General features: G+C 40.3%; 1 protein-coding gene across 1 annotated transcript in view; it reads right to left on the bottom strand.

The window, feature by feature from the left end:
* Positions 1-3,832, bottom strand: part of Pgm2l1 (phosphoglucomutase 2 like 1) — a 52,997-nt gene extending 49,165 nt beyond the window's left edge. Inside the window, exon 1 of the mRNA XM_070035020.1 lies at positions 3,423-3,832. Coding sequence (XP_069891121.1) covers positions 3,423-3,533 — 111 coding nt within the window. The 5' untranslated portion in view covers positions 3,534-3,832. The remainder of the gene's footprint in view (positions 1-3,422) is intronic.
* Between the last annotated feature and the right edge of the window lie 18,122 nt (positions 3,833-21,954).

Here is a 21,954-nt window from a genome sequence, read left to right as displayed (position 1 = left end):
GATCCTGGACTGGTAAATTTACCAACAGAAATCTATCTCATGGACACTACGTGGAGTAATACTGATTGCCCAGCAAACCTCATTATCTTGCATTAACACTTGCCTACGTTATTACTTGTTCAAGGCCTCTAAAGACATACGGTAGCCTTTCCATGATGTGATTTTCACTTATCTTTCCAAAAATTCTTTTTTTTTTTTTTTTTTTTGGTCAGTCATGGGGCTTGAACTCTGGGCTTGGGCGCTGTCGCTGCGCTCTTCAGCTCAAGGCAAGTGCTCTACTGCTTGAGCCACAGCGCCACTTCCAGTTTTCTAGTGGTTTATTGGAGATAAGAGTCTCAGGGACTTTCCTGCCTGGGCTGGCTTTGAACCGTGATCCTCAGATCTCAGCCTTCTGAGTAGCTAGGATTACAGGTGTGAGCCACGGGGGCCAGGCCCAAAAATTCTTCTCCATGTACCCTAAACTACAGCAGGGTCAGACATGTTAACTACTTAAGCAAGTTTTAATCTTTCTGCTTGCCACTATCCTCCTCTCGACAATAACAAACCTAAATTTTGATAAATTCTGAAAGTTCAACACCTTTTTTTTTTTTTTTGGAATAGGGACTTGAACTCAGGGCCTCCAGCTCTCTTGGATTTGTCTGCCTAAGCTGGCTTCAAATCTCAGATCCAGCCTCCTGAGTAGCTAGGATTACAGGCTTGAGCCACAAGTACCCAGCTCCAATGAACACTTTTGTTTATGAAGATTTATACACAAGCCACCAAGGTTCAAGTTAGTAATTTTGCTGACTACAACAAATAGCAGAGGGCTGGGAAGGTGGCTCAGTGGTAGAGCGCTTGCCTTGCATGCTCAAGGCCCTGGGTTCGATTCCTCAGCACCACATAACCAAAAAGAAAAAAAAGCCGGAAGTGGCGCTGTGGCTCAAGTGGTAGAGCGCTAGCCTTGAGCTAAAGAGCTGAGGGACAGCGCCCAGGCCCAGAGTTCAGGCCCCACGACTGGACCCCCCAAAAAAACAAAAAACAAACAAACAAAAAAAAACAAATAGCAGATTACTATGAGATCAAGTTACAACTTATTATATGCCTCACAGGTCACTAAGAATTACCAGCAGCTGGGCACCAGTTGCTTATGCCTGCAGTCCTTACTACTCAGGAGGCTGAGGTCTGAGAATCTCAGTTCAAAGCCAGCCTTGGCAGAAAAATTCATGAGATTCTTATCTCCAGTTAACCAACAGAAAGCCAGAAGTAGAACTGTGGCTTTAGTGGCAGAGTGCTAGCTTTGAGCAAAAAAAGCTAAGAGACAGTGCCCAGGCCCTGAGTCCAAGACCTAGGACCAGCATATCCACACAGAATCAGCATAAATTTCTTAATAGGAATTAATCAGGTGTCAAATTCAGTTTCTTTTTATTAAAACACACTGTGCTGTCAGTGTATAATGGAATAAATGCTAGTAGTCTAATTTATTATTTTATATTTCTGCACTCTAAATTTCAGGGCTTTGGGACTTAGCTTAAGGACAGTATCAATTTACACTAGCTACACATTTGTTTCCCAATTAAAAATATTCTCTCATTGAGAAAGGAATCAGTGAAAAAAATCATTTTTATTAAATAATTACTACAATTATTAAATCTTTTCTCTGTTAAGGATACTTATTTGTTCTCTATATAATATTTGTGAGCCTTTCTTTTATCTTTCTATATTCTGTGAAGGTCTCATCTTTCAATCTCCCACAGGATTTTAGGCAGTGCCTTGTAAGGCACTTTAAATACTAAGAATTTCTCTTCCATATTCAATGAAGGTGCTCCATGTGATTGTTACATATAGTCCATCTTCTTATAAAGTCTTCTTCAACCATCTCAGTCTGCAGATCACTCTCACTTTTTGACTCCTCTAACAACTGACTACCTGTAAAAGCTATTATTGCCACAAAATTACTCCAACTTATCTTTTTATGTGTATTTTACTTTTCAAAATATTTTTAATGTATCTCAACTATTACCTACACATAACATGGAAAATTATTAAGTGACAATTCATTCTACCAACCTTTAAAAAAATAAATTAGGACATTCCTTAGAAAAAATATAGTCAAAACTGGCTTTTGGCACCAAAAGAGAAAAAAAAGAACCACACTACTCTGAGTGTGGTCCACACTCAGCAATAGTGGCATCACCTGAAAGCTCACTCTTAGACAAACTCCCAGGCTCCACCCAGGCCCCTGCAAAAGAATTTGCATTTTAGTATACCCAGATAACTTGTAAGCACTTTAACGCTTGAGAAGTGCTCATTTAAACTCTAGAATCATAATTGAGAATATTCAAGATGCATATGACTCACACCAAATACTTCATTGTAATTGCTTATTTGTTCTTCCTTATCTGCTTATGTGAAGGCTTGTGAAGGACAGGAACCCTCTATCTTCCTCACTACTAGTATTTCCTGATCCCAACTAGGGGCCTAGAGCATTATCCAGTACTCAGCTTTTACATGCATGGATGACTGAACAAAATAAAAATGGAACTGCTTGAGAAAGCTAATCATTTAGGAGCTTCTTTGGCACTACACGATTTCACCTGATTGTAATACTAACCCTTCAATTCTCTATTCACCTTTAAAACGTGTTGCCTTTTGAACTTAAATGTATTTCATGCACTCGACAAAACCCAAGCTTGGATTACTGTCTTGTTTTCTGTTGGTGCCTCGAAGGGTCTCTTTTACAAGTGAAGAAGCTGCATGTTAATTTTGGCGTTCATAGATCCATCCATATGCCCGTGCTAGGGCTAGGGATGCTAGAAGAGGAAGAGGCAAGGCAAAAACAATTCTGAATTAAGGGCATCCTATAAAAGGTGCAAAACACGATTGAATAGGATACATGCAGAAAGAAGATAACTATTAGCAAGGGAACGAAATAAAGAGTTAAGGGAACCGTTGCCTTTCTCAAGAGCAAAAGGTAATACTAGAAAATAAAGCCTGGTGACTACCTAGCGACCGAAGGTGGAAACACTAGCACAGCACCAAAGCACATAGCGGTTAGAAACGTCCCAAGGGTGCCAAAACCACGCTTGGGTTTGCAGAGAAGGAAGTCAAGGGAGAAAGGGGAAAGGAAATAGCTCTGCAAAGCATATGTATAACTTGCGATGACGATTAATTGTTTTTGAGAACGCGACGACACGCACCAGAAGGGAATAAGACGAAGGGGGAAGAACACGAGTTGCAATTCGGCGAAATACAAAAGGAAAACGACTACATTAGACCCTGCCCAGCCCAGGCTCAGGTGGGTGGCAACGCCCGGCTCCGCTGGCCACCCCCCACCCCATCCCAGCCGTCTCCCCCCGGGAGCCTGCACAGCCCTGGGTGGGCACCGGAAAGGGTGGGCTGCGTGCGGGAAGCCCGGGCCAGTGGCGGGTTGGCCAGGTACCCACCTTGTCCCAGCGGAGCCACTGCCCGACGGCCGTGTCCAGCTGAGGGTCCCCGGTGCGGTAAGGGGCGTGGAGCAGGTTGGAGTTCAGGTCTCCCTCGGCGTTTTCAGCCATGGCAGTCAGAGTGGGGGTTCGTGAACCTGAGAAGCCGGCGAAGATATCGCGTTCTGGGGGAGGAGGGGGGGCCTGGGTGCGTTCACCAAGGTCCGGGCGCCCCCTCCTCACTGAAGGGCATCAGAGTCCAGCGGCTGTGTAGCAGTGCCAGCTCCCGCGACAACTTCAGGGAACCGGGAGCCAGAAGCTGAGGCCGGCCGCACCCCAACCGACCAGGTCCGGGTCTCCCGGCCAACTGCCTGGGGCGGGCGTGTGGCTGGAGAATAACAACAGTCCCAGATGTCTGGGTCGCGGCCGCCGCCGCCGCCCTCGCCGCTCAGACCCCGCCCCTGGTGCTCCGGCCCCGCCCCTTCCCGCCCAGGCCGGCTCCGGTCCCCGCGGCACTAGGCGCGCGCCCGCGGCTCTGCAGCTGCGCGAGCTTACGAGCCGGCGGGGTGCTGAGGGAATGGTACAAGGCTCTTTTTATTTCCTAACCTGCCTTTCATCCGACATCTTTCCTTTGTTACTGTCCCCCACACTCTCATAGGTCTTTTTCCTTGGCCTGCTGCTATGACGGCCACCCCGAAGCAGCGCGCCCCGTGAGTGCTTTGAGGGTCCTCCGCGGGTGTATCTTCTGCCCCCACCTCCTCACGTTTGGTGTCGCGCTGGGAGAGGGGCGCGTTGTCTCATGGGAGTTGTAGTTCTTTCCGTTCCGCAAGGCCAGCGGAGACCGCCTGGACTACTCCCAGCAGCCCCTCGCGCTCCCTAGCCACAGATGGGAAATTCTACCCCGAGGCGGCTCCCTGCCTCCTCGCCTGGTGTCAGTTCTGCTACGTTCTGTGGTGTTGGTTAAGATAGACGAGGTCTGACACAGTGAGGAAACAACTGGTATTCCTTCAGGGCTCTGTGGTAAACGAGTCTTGCAGTCAGGCAGGTGGGCGTGTTCCATTCCTATTTTGCATACAAAGAGACCACCGAGATGTGCACCGAATTTTCTGGGAGGCAGGCCGAGTTCTTGAATCCCGGACCTAGTGTTTTAGTCCACACTCAGGAATCAGCTGGCAGTTCCTTTTGCTCTGTTGCCAGGGGAGTAGAAAGTAGGGGGAGCAAGACTGCTAGAAAATAGATAAGGATGATGAAAATGGAAAGTGTTTAATGGAAAAAATATACAAGCATCCTAAGATAAAACAGTGTAGGAGAAGACGAAGGAGAAGAAGAGGAAGAAGAGGAAGAGGAAGAAAAAGAGGAAGAAGAGGAAGAGGAGGAGGAGGAAGAAGAAGAAAGGGGGAGGAAAACGAGGATTATTTCCATTTTAGACAGCTAGATTCTTTCTCTTCCTCCTCCTTCTCCATAGAAATACTCTTCATTTTCCCTTCACCATAGCCTTTCTCTATGGAATGTCAAGTCACACAACTTGAAGTCAGGGAAATAACTTAGTTGCCTACCTGTCTACCATCCAGCTACTCCTCTGAGTTTTCTTACTGTGGCCATCTTGGCAAGAATTTTGGCCAAGTATCGTACAACTCTCCTAAGTCAGCTTTTTGTGTGTGTGTGTAAGAGCATAATAATATTGATAGCATGGCTGTAGAGTAACTTAAATGGTCTGAGTGTTATGAAGTTCACAGACAAAAGCTATAATAAAGTCAAAGCATTTCTTTTCTTTAAAGCATCATTTACATTGATTGTAATACAATATAATCATGTGTGAAGATGTAACAGTGAAATCCCTCCCCAATACAGCTAACATAAGCCAATAAAAAACAAAGTGTAACTTACTACAATAAAATCCAAGCTACTAAGGTTCAAAAGGATTGTAGTGCTGATTCCTAAAAATAAAAATGTGTCATGTGTAATTGGGTGTTTCAGTTTTTGCTGAGAAATTTAATGTTTCTTTTATGGAGTCAGCAGGTTCCCAGAAAGCCTACCAAACAGCTATGTGTCCAGAAGAGAAATTGTCTTCTATTATCATCATGGTTATTATCCATGACAAATATTAGTTATTTACTGGATGCTAAATATTATGTGTAAGCTACAAGAGCATACAGTATAATTGCATGTTCAAGAAATGAAGTCTGTTAAGGAGAAACAGTACATAAAAATACAACCCATGACAAATAGTGAATGCTTGCTGCAAACAATGTTAATGAATTTAAGTCTAAGGTGGTCAAAAAAGCATCAAGAAGAGGAAAATATAGACAGCATTTTAAACCCCATAGACAACTTTTCAAACTTCCCCAGAAAACTTTTTTTTTTTTTACTATACTGTATTTCACCAGAGATTCTGAATCAATACATTGATATAGGGCCCTGAACCTACTGGTTGTAACCAAATTGACTATAATCCTGCGACTCAGAGTGCATTAGCAAGACCAATGTGTTTGTATCTGCTGAAAGCCTATTAAGAAATAAAAAATTTCAGACCCCTAAAATCAGTTCTACTGGGTAAGAACATACATTCAAACAAAATCCACTAATAATTTGAATTTTATTAGTACTGGCTTTCATAAGATAGTTCTCATTTAATCTTGACAGATTACCCACTTCCAATGGACGGGCAATGGATAGGGCAAGGACAGAAGACAGGGAGAATGCAAACCTTAGTTACCCATCCCTTCCTTTTTTTTTTTTTTGGTCATTCATGGGGCCTGAACTCTGGGCCTGCGCTCTGTCCCTTCAGCTCAAGGCTAGCGCTCTACTACTTGAGCCTCAGCCCTACTTCCAGCTTTTTCTGCTTATGTGGTGCTGAGGAATTGAACCCAGGGCCTCATGCATGCAAGGCAAGCACTCTATCACTGAGCCATCTTCCCAGCCCACATCCCTTCCTTTTATGAGCAAGATCATGGCAGATACTGTTATCAGATATCTTGCAGAGCAGATTAATTTTACTATTTAGGCATTGAAAAGTAACCAAGGAGACCCAGAATTCATTAAACCTAAGGATTGTGTCTTATTTGTGTCCATTTGGGGGAATGTAGTAATTTCCCTAGTCAGGAAAACCTCAGAAGCTTTCATCTCTATTAGAATTTGCCACAGACTCCGGTATTTTTATTTGCTGCTCAGAATAGAAATGTATTCTGAGACATGTATTGTTAAGCAATGTTGTCATTTTGTGAATATCGAAGAGTGGCTACCACACCACTGTGATAAAATCTTTTTTTTTTTTTTGGGTCGGGTCATGGGGCCTGAACTCTGGGCCTGGGCGCTGTCCCTCAGCTCTTCAGCTCAAGGCTAGCACTCTACCACTTGAGCCACAGCGCCACTTCCGGCTTTTTTCTTTTTGCTTATGTGGTGCTGAGGAATCGAACCCAGGGCCTCAAGCATGCAAGGCAAGCGCTCTACCACTGAGCCACCTTCACAGCCCAAAATCTTTTTTTTATTTTAATTTTAATTTTTTGTGAACATACTGTACAGAGGGGTTACAATTACATGGGCAAGATAATGAGTACATTTCTTATCAAGCATTGCAGCCTCCTCCTTTGTTTACCCTTCTCATCCCTTCCCAGCCTACCCCCCCCCCCCCGTGATAAAATCTTATGGGACCACTTGTATATGCAATCTGCCTTCAACCCAAATGTTATGTTGTACAAAAATATTTAATGTAATTAAAATTAATATGCATGTAATATATATTATGTAATTATGATGCAGCGTGTTATGTTAACTTTTTTGTCATTTCTATGACAAAATACCTGAGATTAGAGGAAAGGTTTCAGGAGTTTTAGTTCAAGGTCAGTTGCTTCATTGCCTTTGGGCCTGTGACAAAGCAGTACATCGTGTCTGGAAGCACATGGTAGAGCAAACCTACTCATTTTATGGTAGCTAGAAAACAAAAGACAGGAAGGGGCCAGGATCTCAATATTCCTTGCAGGGGTACATCTATGTCACCTAACTTCCTTATACTAAACCCCACCTCATAAAGGTAGGGAGTGGATCTGTTTCTTTAGTTTTTTTTTTTTTTAATATGTAATTAAAACATTCGAAGTGCTAGTTGCCAGTGGCTGGGATTATAGAATCCCAGCTACTCAAGAGTCTGAGATTTAAGGACTGCAGGTAGAAGCCATCCCAGGTAGGAAAATTTGTGAGACTCTTATCTCAAATTAACCACCAGAAAATTGGAAGTAGCTCTGTGGCTCAAAGTGGTAAAGCAAAAAAGCTCAATGACAGTGCCCAGGCCATGAGTCCAAGCCCCACAACACACACACACACACACACACACACACACACACACACACACACACACACACACACACACACACACACACACACACACACACACACACACACACACACACACACACACAACCTCATTCTGTTAGGGTAGCAAGAAATTAAATTTGGGGACTAGGTGTGTTGTAGGTCAATGGTAGAACACTTGCTTAGCACATGTAAAACCCTTGACACAATCCCCACCAATGCAAAAAAAAAAAAAAAAGAGAGAAAAAAATTTTAATCAATATCTTCCTCCAACTTTGTGTGGTACTGGAGAGAACAGAGTCTATAGCTGTAGTTCAAGGTTTCTGCTAACATCTGCATTGTCTAGTGTCAAACTGGTTACAGACACTAGAAGACTGTCAGCTTTCTCCAGGGTAAATACCAGGACTTGGTGATTGTTTATGGCTTGTACATGGAGAGAAACAAAGCTTCTGTCTGGCGTTACCACATAGCTATCCTCTCTAAAATAGTGTCAGTTCTTAAAAGAATTGTCACCAAGTAGAGCTCAGAAACTCTTCTCTATTGCCTTCTTATTTTAAGACTTTACATCTTGAAGAAATGCTGTGGGTCTGTTCTGTTATTTCTCTGAACAGAGAAGTATTTTATTAGCCACAAAGAATCTTCTCATACACTCTGGTGAGCTCTGTATTAGAAAAAAGAGGAAGTATCAGGAAAGGAAGTAACTACTTTTATCCTTATTACACAAAACTTTCTCTGATACAAGGAATGACAAAGGAAAAGATGGTTATCTTTGCATAAGGAGGAATGGATATGGATATAAAACATATCAGGATTACAGTGAAGAAAGGTGAAGAATGCTAAATGTAAGGAAATACATGCTTTCGGGTCTGGAAGTGGACAGTTGGCAGTGCCTGAGAGTGAGCACGTCATTGCATTTTCAATAGCTTTATTTAGATATGATTCACATATCATATATTTTACCCATTTAAAGTATACAGTGCAGTGGCTTTAAAATTTATATTCACATATGTATAAAAATTATCAGATGCGGGCTGGGAAGGTGGCTCAGTGGTAGAGCCCTTACCTTGCATGCTTGAGGCCCTGGGTTCGATTCCTCAGCACCACATAAGCAGGAAAAAAAAAGCCAGAAGTGGTGCTGTGGCTCAAGTGGTAGAGTGCTAGCCTTGAGCTGAAGAGCTGAGGGACGGTGCCCAGGTCCAGAATTCAGGCCCCACAACCGGACCCCCCAAAAAAATAAATAAAAATTATCAGATGCTAGACAAGAAATATACTCATTTACCTTACTCATGTAACTGTAAGCCCTCTATACAGCATCTTTACAATAAAATAAAATTTAAAAAATTATCAGAGTTAACTTTTAGAATATATCACTTCAAAAGAAACCATATTCCCTTTAGCTATCAGCTGTCTGTTATTCAGTCTACCATCTCACAGGGCTAAGTGATTACCTCTTCTCTATTAATAGAGATTGCCCTGTTCAGACCATTTCATCTAAATGGAATCATTCAATATATGGTCTCTTGTGAATGTCTTCTTCTTCCTCTTTTCTCCTCCTCTTCTTCCTCCTTCTTGTCTTTCTTCGTTTTCTTTTTGTAGTCCTTAGGATTTAACTCAGATTTGCTTAGAAAATGCTCTATTTGCTTCTAGTCCTTTTGCTTCCAGTTTTTTTGTTGTTGTTGTTTTTTGTTTTTTCCAGATAGGGTCTTGTGCTATCTTTGCTTGGGCTGGCTTTGAACAGCGATCCTGGGATTATAGGCATGAGCCACCATGTCTGATTTGAGTGGCTTCTTTTAATTAGCATAATGTTTCAAGGTTCATCCATTTCATAGCATGGATTGGTAGTTCCTTTTACAGGTGGAAAACATTTTCATGTATGAGTATACAATATTTGTTGGTTTGTTTGTGTTAATGGACATTTGTGACTTACGCTGTTATCAATAGTGTTCCTGTAAATACTCATATAAAAGTTTTGTGTGGAATGTTATTTCTCTTTAATACGTAATTCAGAGAAGATTTTTTTCTGTATCATATGGTAATTCTATATTTAATCATTTGAGGTGCCAGATTGTTTCCCAAAGCAGCTGCACCAATTTTCATTCCTACAAGCAGTTTACAAAGGTTCCAGTTTTTCCACAGATTGGCTAACACTATTATTTCTGACGTTTTGCATCTAGCTATTTTAACAAGTATAAAGTAGCATTTAATTGTGCGTGTGTGTGTTGTATGTACAAGAGCTTGAACTCAGGGGTCTGGGCACTATCCTTGAGCTCTTTGCTCAAAGTTAGCACCCTACCACTTTAGCCACAACTTCACTTCCTTTTTTTTTTTTGAGATGTTTAATTGGAGATAAGAGGCTCACAGACTTTTCCTGCTCAGGCTGTCTTTGGCCCTCAATCCTCAGATCTCAGCCTCCTGAATAGCTAGTATTACAGCACGAGCCACCATCTCCTGGCTTTATTGGGGTTTTGATTTTATAATGTTAACTGTAGGTTTTTAAAAAATAAATTCCCTTTATCAGAATGATGAAGTGTCTTGATGTTCTTAGTCTGTTTAGTGTTGTTTTTTTTCTTGTTCATGAACACGTGTTGTAGTTAACTAGTGCTTTTTTTTTTTTGTGGAGAAGTATCATGTGAATTTTGTTTTTTGTTGGTTTTTTTTTTTTTGCCAGTCATGGGGCCTGAACTCTGGGTCTGGGCGCTGTCCCTCAGCTCTTCAGCTCAAGGCTAGCACTCTACCACTGGAGCCACAGCGCCACTTCCGGCTTTTTCTGTTTATGTAGTGCTGAGGAATTGAACCCAGGGTCTCATGCTTGCAAGGCATGCGCTCTACCACTGAGCTACCTTCCCAGCCCCCTGAATTTTGTTTTTCATTATATTCCAGTTAATATTAATTAATTTTGGAAGCTAAATCGGTCTTATATCCCACATGGTTTACTGTATGTGTGTGTGAGCATGCAAGGATCAAGGCTTGAACTAGGGACCTTGTGTGTTCTCAGCTTTCTTGCTCACCTTTCTTGCTCATGACTTGAGCCACACCTACAGCTTTAGGTAGCTACTATTCCATAGAAATTTGCAATTATCTTGTCCGTTTCTATGAAGAAAATATGGGTTCACTTTTCTTTTCTGGTATTACTGGGATTTGAACTCAGGGCCTTGTGCATCCTAGTAGGCAATAGAGATTTGATGGATGCCTCTCTGCTCATTTTGCTTTCTTGTTTTTAAAATAAGGTCTTAGTTTTTGCCCAGACTGGCTTGGACCATGATCCTCTTATTTATCCATCCCATATCACTTGGAAGACAGATGTATATTACTGTACCAAGTTTTTTATTGGCTAAGATGAAGTCTTGACTACTTCTTGCTAGGGCTGGCCTCAAGCTTTGATCCTCCTGATTTCTGCCTCCCACGTTGCTAGGATTATAGGCGTGAGGCATTGAGACCAGTTTGGGTTGATTTTATCTATTGTTTTTTGTTAGATTTTTTTTTTTTTTTTTTGCTGGTCCTTGGGTTTGAACTCAGGGCCTGGGCTCTGTCCCTGAGCCTCTCTGTGTTCAGAGCTAGCCCTCTACCACTTGAGCCACAGCACCACCTCCAGCTTTTTCTGCTTTTGTGGTACTGAGGAATCAAACCTAAGGCTTCATGCATGCTAGGCAAACACTCTATCACTAAGTCATATTCCCAGCCTTTTGTTAGATCTTATTCATGAAAATCTCATTTCCTTATTAGCCTTGTATTTGGTGTATGAGTGTGTTCATGTAAAGGTAGAACATTATATTTGAAAAAATCATTTATGGGAATAAATTTAGAACTGCAATGAAATTGTTTTCTCTGGAGATTTGTTATATGCCTGGGACTTCAACTAATTTAAGTCTTGGAAGTCCCTGGAGTCTCTTTAAGATCACACTAATAACTCCATGGGGTCCAAGAATTCTAAGAGAAAATATTCCTGATAAACTGCATGAACTCTGAGCTTTGTTTTCTGTCATACTTGATGAGGTTGACAAATACTTTCAGAGCAAAAGCCACAATTTGTAATTTTTTTTAACCTTTCTGTGATAACCTTTTCACTTTAGTCTGGAAATTTTTTACTGGCTTTTTGTCGAACTTCTGTAACTTAAAAGAAGTGTAAAATTTATTGAGCTTTGTTATTTACTTTTAGCAAGATGGTTATTGCAAATAACCTAGACTTATTTCAGGAAATACTACATTCTGATAATCAGCTAATATAGGTTGTGAAATATATTAAAGTAGATCTACTGTAGTATTTTTTATGAACCTCATTTGGTAAGACTCCTAATTTGTCTATATTTTATTTTGTAACAAATGACAACAATGAATACCTTTGTTCATAAAGCTATTTTCGTGCCAGTACTATGGCTTGAACTCAATTGGCATTTTCACTCAGGGTTGGTGCTCTCCCACTTGAGCCATGCCCATAGTTCTCATAAAGCTGTTTTTGCTTCTATATTATTCCATACATTTCAATTTCTGAGAATACAATTACAAGGCAATATACTGCAATTGTTTAGGAGATTTGATTTCAAAAGATTGAACTGATTTATTGTGAATCAAATTACACAGTCTTTTTAGTACTCTCAAAGTGTTACTATTTTTCTTCTAAAATCAAGTGTAGATGAATTTGAGAAAGTGGGAAAAGAATTGGCGAGAATAACATTGATTGAGATGCATTGTACTCATAGTCTGGCTTTTGATTTGAAACTCCTTTGTACTTAAAAAAAAAAAAAAAATAGCCAGGCGCCGGTGGCTCATGCCTGTAATCCTAGCTACTCAAGAGGATGAGATCTGAGGACTGCAGTTCAAAGCCAGCCGGGACAGGAAAGTCCATGAAACTCTCATCTCCGATAAACCACCAGAAAACCGGATGCCGCTGTAGCTCAAGTGGTGGAGCGCTAGCCTTGAGCTGAAGAGCTGAGAGACAGCGCTCAGGCCCAGAGTTCAAGCCCCACGACCAACAAAAAGAAAAAAAAAAATACATGGCTGGGAATGTGGCTTAGTAGTGAGTGCTTGCCTAACATGTGTGAAGTCCTAGATTCAATTCCTTAGTACCACATAAACAGAAAAGGCCAAAAGTGGCTCTGTGGATCAAGAGTACTAGACTTGAGCAAAAGAAGCTCAGGGACAATGCCTAGGCCTAAGTTCAAGCCCCAGGACTTGTCAAAAACGAATAAATAAAAATAAATACAATAAACCAATACTGGTTGCCTGAACAAATAGTTCCCAGGCAGAGGATGGGCCTTCCTCAATTTGCATTTAAATATTCTTTTACAAAAAATTTATTTCCATGCAGCGGGTACTTTCATGATCTAAAGAATATAAGCACTTTGCTAGGTGTTTTGGATTTCAGAGTAATGAACTAGAAAAGCCTGGTCTCTGCCTTCATGAAGCTTTTTAGCAGACAACATATTATTGAAGTACACTGTGATAAAGTGCTTTGACAACTGTAGTCATCCTGTGGGAAAACAGAGGAGGAACACTTAATGGGAACTGTAAGGGCCATGGAAGGTATCCAAGAGAAGGGCATTGGGGAACTGGTAAGTCTTGCAGTCAGGTAGCCTAAGTTCTCCAACTTTATCATTCTTTTTCAAGGATATTTGGGTTTTCAAGGTCTTTTAAATTTCCATGTGAATTTTAGAATCAGCTGGGTAAAATTGTTGGGATTGTTATTAGTATTATGTTAAATTCTCAAGATCTATTTAGAGGTAATTAACATTTTAAAAAATATTGAGTTTCCCAATTCATAAAAATATTTTATCTTTCTATGTAAAAATATTCTTCCTGCCTTCTCTCAGAAATGTTATATAGATGTCAGGGTAGAGGTCATAAAGATCTTAAATGTATTCCTAAAGTTTTGATGCTTTTTATGTACATGTAAGTGGTTTTGTTTAGTAGCCTAGAGTGGAACTGAGGAATAAATAGGAGTTCACAGAAGAGGATATGCCATTGGACAATGATAACAAAATAAGAAGGATATTTGGATGTTGAGAGCTCAAAATGGCAAACACACCACACAAATCCCGTTTTTGGGTGTTTTGCTTTTTGTTTTTGTTGGTTGTGGGGCCTAAACTCTGGGCCTGGGTGCTGTCCCTCAGCTCTTCAGCTCAAGGCTAGCACTCTACCACTTGAGCCACAGCTCCACATCCAGCTTTTTCTGCTTATGTGGTGCTGAGGAATTGAACCCAGGGTCTCATGCATGCAAAGCAAACACCCTACCACTGAGCCACCTTTCAGCCCCACAGATCCCTTTTATCATGCTGACATGGATGAAGTTTTGCTGAGTGTGTAAGAGTAACAAAGAATCACATTCTCCTTTTGGAATTCCAGAATCTACAACTAAATACCTAATAATACAGAATACTTTAATGATATCTATCAGGAAGACATTCTTATCTAATAATAAAACAATAATAGCTGAGTTTTAAAAAATGCTGAGTTAGTTTCCACTCTTTTAGACAAGAATGACTTTGGAGAACTTATGTTACCTGATTGTAAAGCTTAAGATAAAGTTGCTGTGAGCAGCTCACACGTGTAATCTAGCTACTCCAGAGGCTGAGGTCTGAGGATCATGATTTGAAGTCAGCCAGGTCAGCAAAGTCTGTGAGGCTCTTACCTTCAATTAAGCACTCAAAAAAGCCTGAAGCGCAGCCATTGCTCAAGTGCTAGAGTGCAAGCCTTGCACAAGAAACCTCAGAGGACCAGCAAAACAAAACAGAACAAAAGTTGCAATGGTTAAGAGTGAATGGTACCAGCATTAGAAGAGACAGATACAGATGAATGGAACAGATTAAAGAACCCAGGAATGGGAACTCAGTCCTTTGATTTTTCTTGTTCTTTTTCTGTTAGTTGTAGGGCTTGAGCTCAGGGACTGGGTGCTGTCTCTGAGCATCTTTGTGTTCAAGGCTGCTGCTCTACTACTTGAGCCACAGTACTACTTCTTGTTTAGGAGTACTTAATTAGAGATAAGAATCTCAAGGGGACTTTCTGCCTGGGCTGGCTTCGAACCACCATCCTCAGATCTCAGCCTCCTGAGTAGCTATAGGATTACAGGTGTGAGCCACTGGTACCTGGATATCCCTTGATTTTTCAACAAAAGCATCAAACTAAGTCAATGACAAATGGAGATTTTCTTCAACATGTGCTAGTGAATATCCCATCTGGTGAAAAATAATCAACCTCAACCCCTACTTCACAACAAACATAAAATTAATTTTAGATTGATCATTGAACTAAACAAAAACTAACACTGTAAAGCTTCTAGAAGAAAACAAAATAAATATTTTGTAGAAATAAGTTAATGTTTGTTTGCATAAGGAAACCATTAGTCATGGAAACATAAAATTAACAAAGTATGACATTAAAATTAGAATCTTCTGTTTATCAGAAAACAGCCTAAAGAATATTATTTAGTAAACTACAAATTATGAGAAAATATTTTCAAAATGTGTACCTGATGAGAATTTCTAATAAAAGACTAAAACAAACCTGCCACATCTTCTGATTATAAATGACAAAAAACAAACTTATCCTAGCTTAAGTAGAAAAGTGCATTAGTTCAAATGTACTGAATGTTACTGAACTATACACTTAAAATGGTTAAAGGGTTGATTTTATGCTAATATGTTTTCAGATATCTATTCTCACATACAATAAAATAATTTTTAATTGAATTTAATTGCTTCAGTACTAGAGAAAGGCAAGGATAGATCTAGCTTCAAGTATGGCTGGATCCTTACAGGACTCTGTCTCCATCTTTCAAATCAATTTCTATTTCTCTCCAATCTCTCCTAATTAATTTAGGAATAAGACAGTCTTGACTACACACACAACTCCAGGCAACCATCATCCTACCCAGCAAGCCCCAAAGAAAAGATTGTATTTATGTCTATTCAGAAGGCATAAATTTCAGAGCAGGCTTCACCAAACTTGGGTCTTGAACTCAGTACTTATGGCCATGGAGAGGAGGATATAATGTGATGAATCATGCCACAAAGTGTTACTTAAAATGGAAAGTGAAAGAGGAACAGTTTTCCAAAGGAAGTACAGGATTCTGTTATTGGAAGAAGGGGAAGCTAAACCAACAAGAAACAGATGCCTTCAATATTGATTTGGGTTTTTTTTTTCTCTTAACTTTGCTTTTTAGTTTTACTTTTTAAAATAATCTCTATGGGCTGGGAAGGTGGCTCAGTGGTAAAGCGCTTGCCTTGCATGCATGAGGCCCTGGGTTGGATTCCTCAGCACCACATAAGCAAAAAGAAAAAAGCCGGAAGTGGCGCTGTGGCTCAAGTGGTAGAGTGCTAGCCTTGAGCTGAAGAGCTGAGGGACAGCGCCCAGGCCCAGAGTTCAGGCCCCACGACCGGACCCCAAAAAAAAAAAAAACTCTAAATATTACAAAATGTTGTCAATTCAACTTTCTCTTCCTTAACTTTAAACAAATTCTTTACCATCTGCCAATTAATTCTTTCTAAAGATCCCTCCTGCCAGGCATCAGTCGCTCATGCCTGTAATCCTAGCTACTCCAGAGGATCTGAGTTCAAAACCTAGTATTGTGGGGGGGGGGGGGGAAGAAAAGAAAGGGGGTTAGGAAAGGGAGAGAGAGAGAGAGAGAGTCCTAATTCTCATTCTCATGTATTTATCCAACAACTTTTTTTTTTTTTTTTTTTGGGTCCGGTCATGGGGCCTGAACTCTGGGCCTGGGCGCTGTCCTTCAGCTCTTCAGCTCAAGGCTAGCACTCTACCACTTGAGCCACAGCGCCACTTCCAGCTTTTTTCTTTTTGCTTATGTGGTGCTGAGGAATCGAACCCAGGGCCTCGAGCATGCAAGGCAAGTGCTCTACCACTGAGCCACCTTCCCAGCCCATCCAACAACTTTATATTGTGTACTTACTGTTATGTCATTCATTTTTAAATTAGTATTAAACTAATGTTTAGTATTAAACTGTAAACTAGTATTCTTTACCTTGAGCACTTTAATATATATGTGTCATTTACAATTTCAAAAATGATGAAGTTGTAAGTGGCGTTGTAGCTCAAAGTGGTAGAGTGTTAGTTTTGAGCAAAAAAGCTCAGGGACAGTGTCCAGGCCCTGAGTTCAGCCCCATGACCAACCCTCCCCCAATCATGAAGTTACATATACATGTGTATGCATGTAATATACTATATATCATATAGCACATATATACTACATTATATATAATATATATAATCTTATTCTTAGAAGTGGAAATTGAACTCTGGGCCTTGTATTTACAAAGCAAGTATGCAATAACTAGAGCCATGACCCAGCTCCTTGGCCTTTAGTTTGTTTATTAAATAAGGTCTCCTGCTAATTTCCTCCTACCTCTGCTTTCTGAGTAGCTGGTATTACAGATGTGAACAGCCACATCTGGCTTGTTTTGAGATAGTATTTTGCTAACTTTTTGTCTAGGCTAGCCTTCAAACTTGACCTTTTTGTCTTTGCCTCCCAAGTAGCTGGGATTAAAGGCATGAAACAAAACACATAGCTGAAGTAACTTACATTTCCCCAGTTCATATTATATTTCTCCAGCATTGTATGCCTGATGCTAATTTTGATGCATTTATTTTTGAAAATACGTGTGCTTGTGGATGCTAGATATTAGTGGAAATAGTAATTTTATACAGTACTTGGTTTTTATATAATCCTTTTGTATATACGTTGTTCTATTCAGTGAAAGAACAGTAGCCTGTAGTCAGTTTCATATCCCCAACAGTGTTTTATTTCCTGATGAAATTGAAGATGCCCTTTCTAATGTCATATGCAAATAATATAATCCACTGTAGCAAAGGGAAATTGAATTTGTTGGAGCCAGCTCTTGGTGAGAGACTATGATTTTATGATGACATATTCTCAACTCTGATATATCCTGGAAATTTCCTAAGATTAGAAGAAGATGACTCATTCTGAAAAAGCAACAGAGGAAAAATAACTACACATTAATTGGTAAGGGGGAGGGAACTAAAAGGTATTATTTTCTGTAGACTTCATTTCCAAAAACTTGTATGTAAACCATAAATTATTGTATTAGTTACTATATATTATAATAAACCAGCAACTTATTACTATATACTTACAAGTTGAATAAGTTATTTTATACATAGATACATAATTATAAATTTGAATATGTGATCATACACATATAATACACATATAAGTTATGTATATATAATATAATATTTGTATACACATGAGCTTTATTTTCACTTTTTTCACTTACCCTTTAGTTAGAATTCCCAGTGAAGACTGAAATGTATCAGTTATGGTTGCATTCAGTTGCATGTAACTAAAACCTAACTCAAGTGGTTCAACCAATAGAGTTGCATTTTTCTTCTCTGAATAAGAAGTGCCATGGAAAGTGGCATATAGGGCTGGGAAGGTAGCTCAGCGGTAGAGTGCTTGCCTTGCAAGCATGAGACACTGGGTTCAATTCCTCAGCACCACATAAACAGAAAAAGCCGGAAGTGGCACTGTGGCTCCAGGGGTAGAGCGCTAGCCTTGAGCTGAAGAGCTGAGGGACAGCACCCAGGCCCAGAGTTCAGGCCCCATGACCAGCAAAAAAAAAAAAAAAAAAAAAAGTGGCACATATACAGGTGTTAAAAAAAGTCATCAATGCCTTAATCCTCTGATCTGCCTGATGTTATTCTCCACCCTCGTGGTCAATAAATTACCAGGATGTCTTCAGTATTATGTCTGAATTCTAGTAAAGAACAGGTTGAAGGGCAAAAGATTTGTCCTGTCAACCTCCTTTTAACTATTTTCCCATAAAGTCCTCAGTATATTGTCTAATATAGCTCATTGACCAACTCTGGGTCAATCAAAAACCAAATCAAATTTTTGGCAGGATCTGCTATTGCCTTGAGCAAGAAGAAGGGATATTTGGCAGATAATTAGTAGAGCTGTCATAGGAGAAAGAGGGTATGGCTCCAGTGCTGGATAGTCTACAAACTATATCATGTAATTAAGAGTTTAGCAAAATAACTGCCTTAGAAGCTATAAGATAGATCCTATAAAGTTTATGATCCTATCAGCTAGATCAAGGCCTAGCCTGGTTAAGTGGCAAACACAGCAGTGGCTTTCAGTCTCACAGGGGAACCCTGGTTGTCTTCCTTCCTGAGTTGAAAGCCTGTAAGGTGTATTTTCAAGCTGATAGGACATACCGCATCCTCTAAATTGCTTCCTACACTTAGGGCCGCTCTTTTCTGTCTTCATTGCTAGAATTTCTTTCATTTGTAAATTATTTAAATCATATTTTTAATTCATTTTGAAGCTCTTTCCTTTTTCTTTATTTTGAATGTTTTGAAAGTTTTACATTTTCATAGAAACTCAGTAGCCCTGGTTATCCTTCAACTCATAATCTTCCTGCCTCAGACTTTAAAGTGCTGGAATTATAGATGGATTATATGCTGGAATTATATCCAGCTTTGAAGCCCCTTCCTTCGTTCCTTCCTTCCTTCGTTCGTTCCTTTCTTCCTTCCTTCCTCTCTCTCTTTCTCTCTCTCTCTTCTTTCTCTCTTTCTCTCTTTCTCTCTTTCTCTCTTTCTCTCTTTCTCTCTTTCTCTCTTTCTCTCTTTCTCTCTTTCTTTCTTTCTTTCTTTCTTTCTTTCTTTCTTTCTTTCTTTCCAAGAGCAGGACTTGAACTCACTATCTGACACTTACTTTTGCTCAGTAACTGATGCTCTACTATGTGAGCCATGCCTCTAACCATGAAACCCCTTTCTTAAACTTCACTTTTGTCCTAGTGATCTAATATACTACTGTGGCTTCTATTATGGCTGAATTGATTTTGATTTTTCAAATAAATGACTCCAGTGTTTGTCTTCAGATTCTCTAATCCTGTGGGGGTATGTATGTTCACTTAGGTATCTAACAAACAAATGTGATCTAATATACTACTGTGGATTCCATTATGGCTGAATTGATTTTGATTTTTCAAATAAATGTCTCCAGTCTTTGTCTTCAGATTCTCTAATCCTGTGGGGTATGTTCACTTAGGTATCTAACAAACAAATGTTGGGAATTGTGACTATTATTTCAATGCTGACATTTTTGACACGTTTCTTCCAATCCCGAGGACATGCTGAATGCAAACAATTTCACCAGAATTAAGTCAATGCTGAATTTTCATAAGGAAAATATGGAGTAAATTTTGTCAAATTGATTTAGAGTCATAATTAATTTTGTACTTTACTTTCTCCCCATTTCCCTTCTTTTTTTTTTTTTGGGGGGTCTGGTCATGGGGCCTGAACTCTGGGCCTGGGCGCTGTCCCTCAGCTCTTCAGCTCAAGGCTAGCACTCTACCACTTGAGCCACAGCACCACTTCCGGCATTTTTCTTATGTGGTGCTGAGGAATTGAACCCAGGGCCTCGAGCATGCAAGGCAAGTGCTCTACTACTGAGCCACCTTCCCAGCCCCCCATTTCCCTTCTTATTTTTATTTGTCTTGATTTATTACTGAAATAAGTTTCAGTGTCCTTATGTTTTACAAAATGATTTAGTTTATGGATCAGTTTTTACTTTTTTTTTTTTGTTTGTGTGGTGCTGAGGAATCGAACCCAGGGCCTCTGCCTGCTAGGCAAACACTCTACCAATGAGCCACCTTCCCAGCCCCAATGGATCAGTTTTTATTCATACTAAATAAACAAAAGTTTCCATGGCTTCTGCTATTTTCATTTTCTTTGTTGCCCATTATTTCTGAGAATCTAATTTTTTCTGATGTAAGTTTTTAAATTTCTTTTCCCCTTCTCCCCTTCCCTTCCTTTCCCTTTCCTTCCCATCCTGTCCCTTCCCTTCCCTTCCTTTCTTCTCCTCTTTTATCTTAGTGTCTTTTGAAACAAATTACCAGGAAGAAATAGGGACAGAGAAAACTATGGATTAAAAGAGAATTAAGGGGCTGGGAAGGTGGCTCAGTGGTAGAGCGCTTGCTTTGCATGCTCAAGGCCCTGGGTTCGGTTCCTCAGCACCACATAAGCAAAAAGAAAAAAGCCGGAAGTGGCACTGTGGCTCAAGTGGTAGAGCGCTAGCCTTGAGCTGAAGAGCTGAGGGACAGCGCCCAGGCCCAGAGTTCAGGCCCCACGGCTGGACCAAAAAAAAAAAAAAAAGAGAATTAAGAGCTGGGCACTGATGGCTCACACCTGTAATCATAGCTACTCGGGAGATTGATATCTGAGGATTATGGTTTAAAGCTAGCCCAGGCAGGAAAGTCCAGGAGACTCTTATCTCCAATAAACTACTCAGAAAAGGCGGGAAGTGGTGCTATGGCTCAAGTGGTAGAGCACACTAGCTTTGAGCCAAAGAAGCTCAAGGTCAGAGCCCAGGCCCTGAGTTCAAGCCCCAGGACTGGCACATGTGAATCATATGCAATCAGGATCTCATGTGAAGAAATAGGCATTTGGGAAAATTTGAACAATGACAGAATATTTTATGATATAAATGAATTACTATTAAATGTAATAATGGTATTTCATTCTGTGTTTTTTTTTTAGGACTGGGCATCAGTATTCAAGGCTTCACACTTGATAGTCAAACACTCTACTACTTAAACCATGCCCCTAGTCCTTTTGATTTTAGTTTGTTTTTCATATAGAGTCTTATACCAACTTTATACTGGCAGACCTAGATTCATATACCTCTGCCTCCTGAGTAGCTAGGGTTCACAGGTATGTGCCACTATGTCTATCTTGTTTAAGAGAGAAGGTCTTGTTAACTTTTGCCCAAATTGGCCTCTATGTATGTATATGTATATGTATGTGTGTATGTGTGTATGTATATATGTATGTATGTATGTTTAGCTTTTCTCTACCTCTTGAGTAGCCATTATTACAGGCACATGCCACACAGCATTGTAGATTTGTTATTGTTGTTGTGCCAGTCCTGGGGTTTGAATTTGGTTCTGGGCACTATCCCTGAGCTTTCATGCTCCATTCAGTACTCTACCACCTGAGCTTCCACTTCTGGCTTTTTTGGTGCTTAATTGGAGATAAAAGTCTCATAAACTTTTATGCCAGGACTGGCTTCAAACCACAATCCTCAGATCTTAACCTCCTCAGTAGCTAGGATTATAGGTGTGAGCCACTGGTGCCCAGTTTATTATAGATTTTTTTAACTTAAGAGCTCTTAAAAGTTCTTGTCCAGCATTTAGGAAATCCTAGGTTTGACCCCAAGCACCCAAGAAAGAGCAGGGATGGGAGGGAAACCTCTAAGCAAAATTCCTAAAGTATT

This window comes from Dipodomys merriami, unplaced genomic scaffold, assembly GCF_024711535.1.
Source record: "Dipodomys merriami isolate MVZ:Mamm:240054 unplaced genomic scaffold, mDipMer1.0.p SCAF_25, whole genome shotgun sequence".
NCBI classification, from domain to species: domain Eukaryota; kingdom Metazoa; phylum Chordata; class Mammalia; order Rodentia; family Heteromyidae; genus Dipodomys; species Dipodomys merriami.
This window is presented reverse-complemented; position numbering and strand designations above follow the sequence as displayed.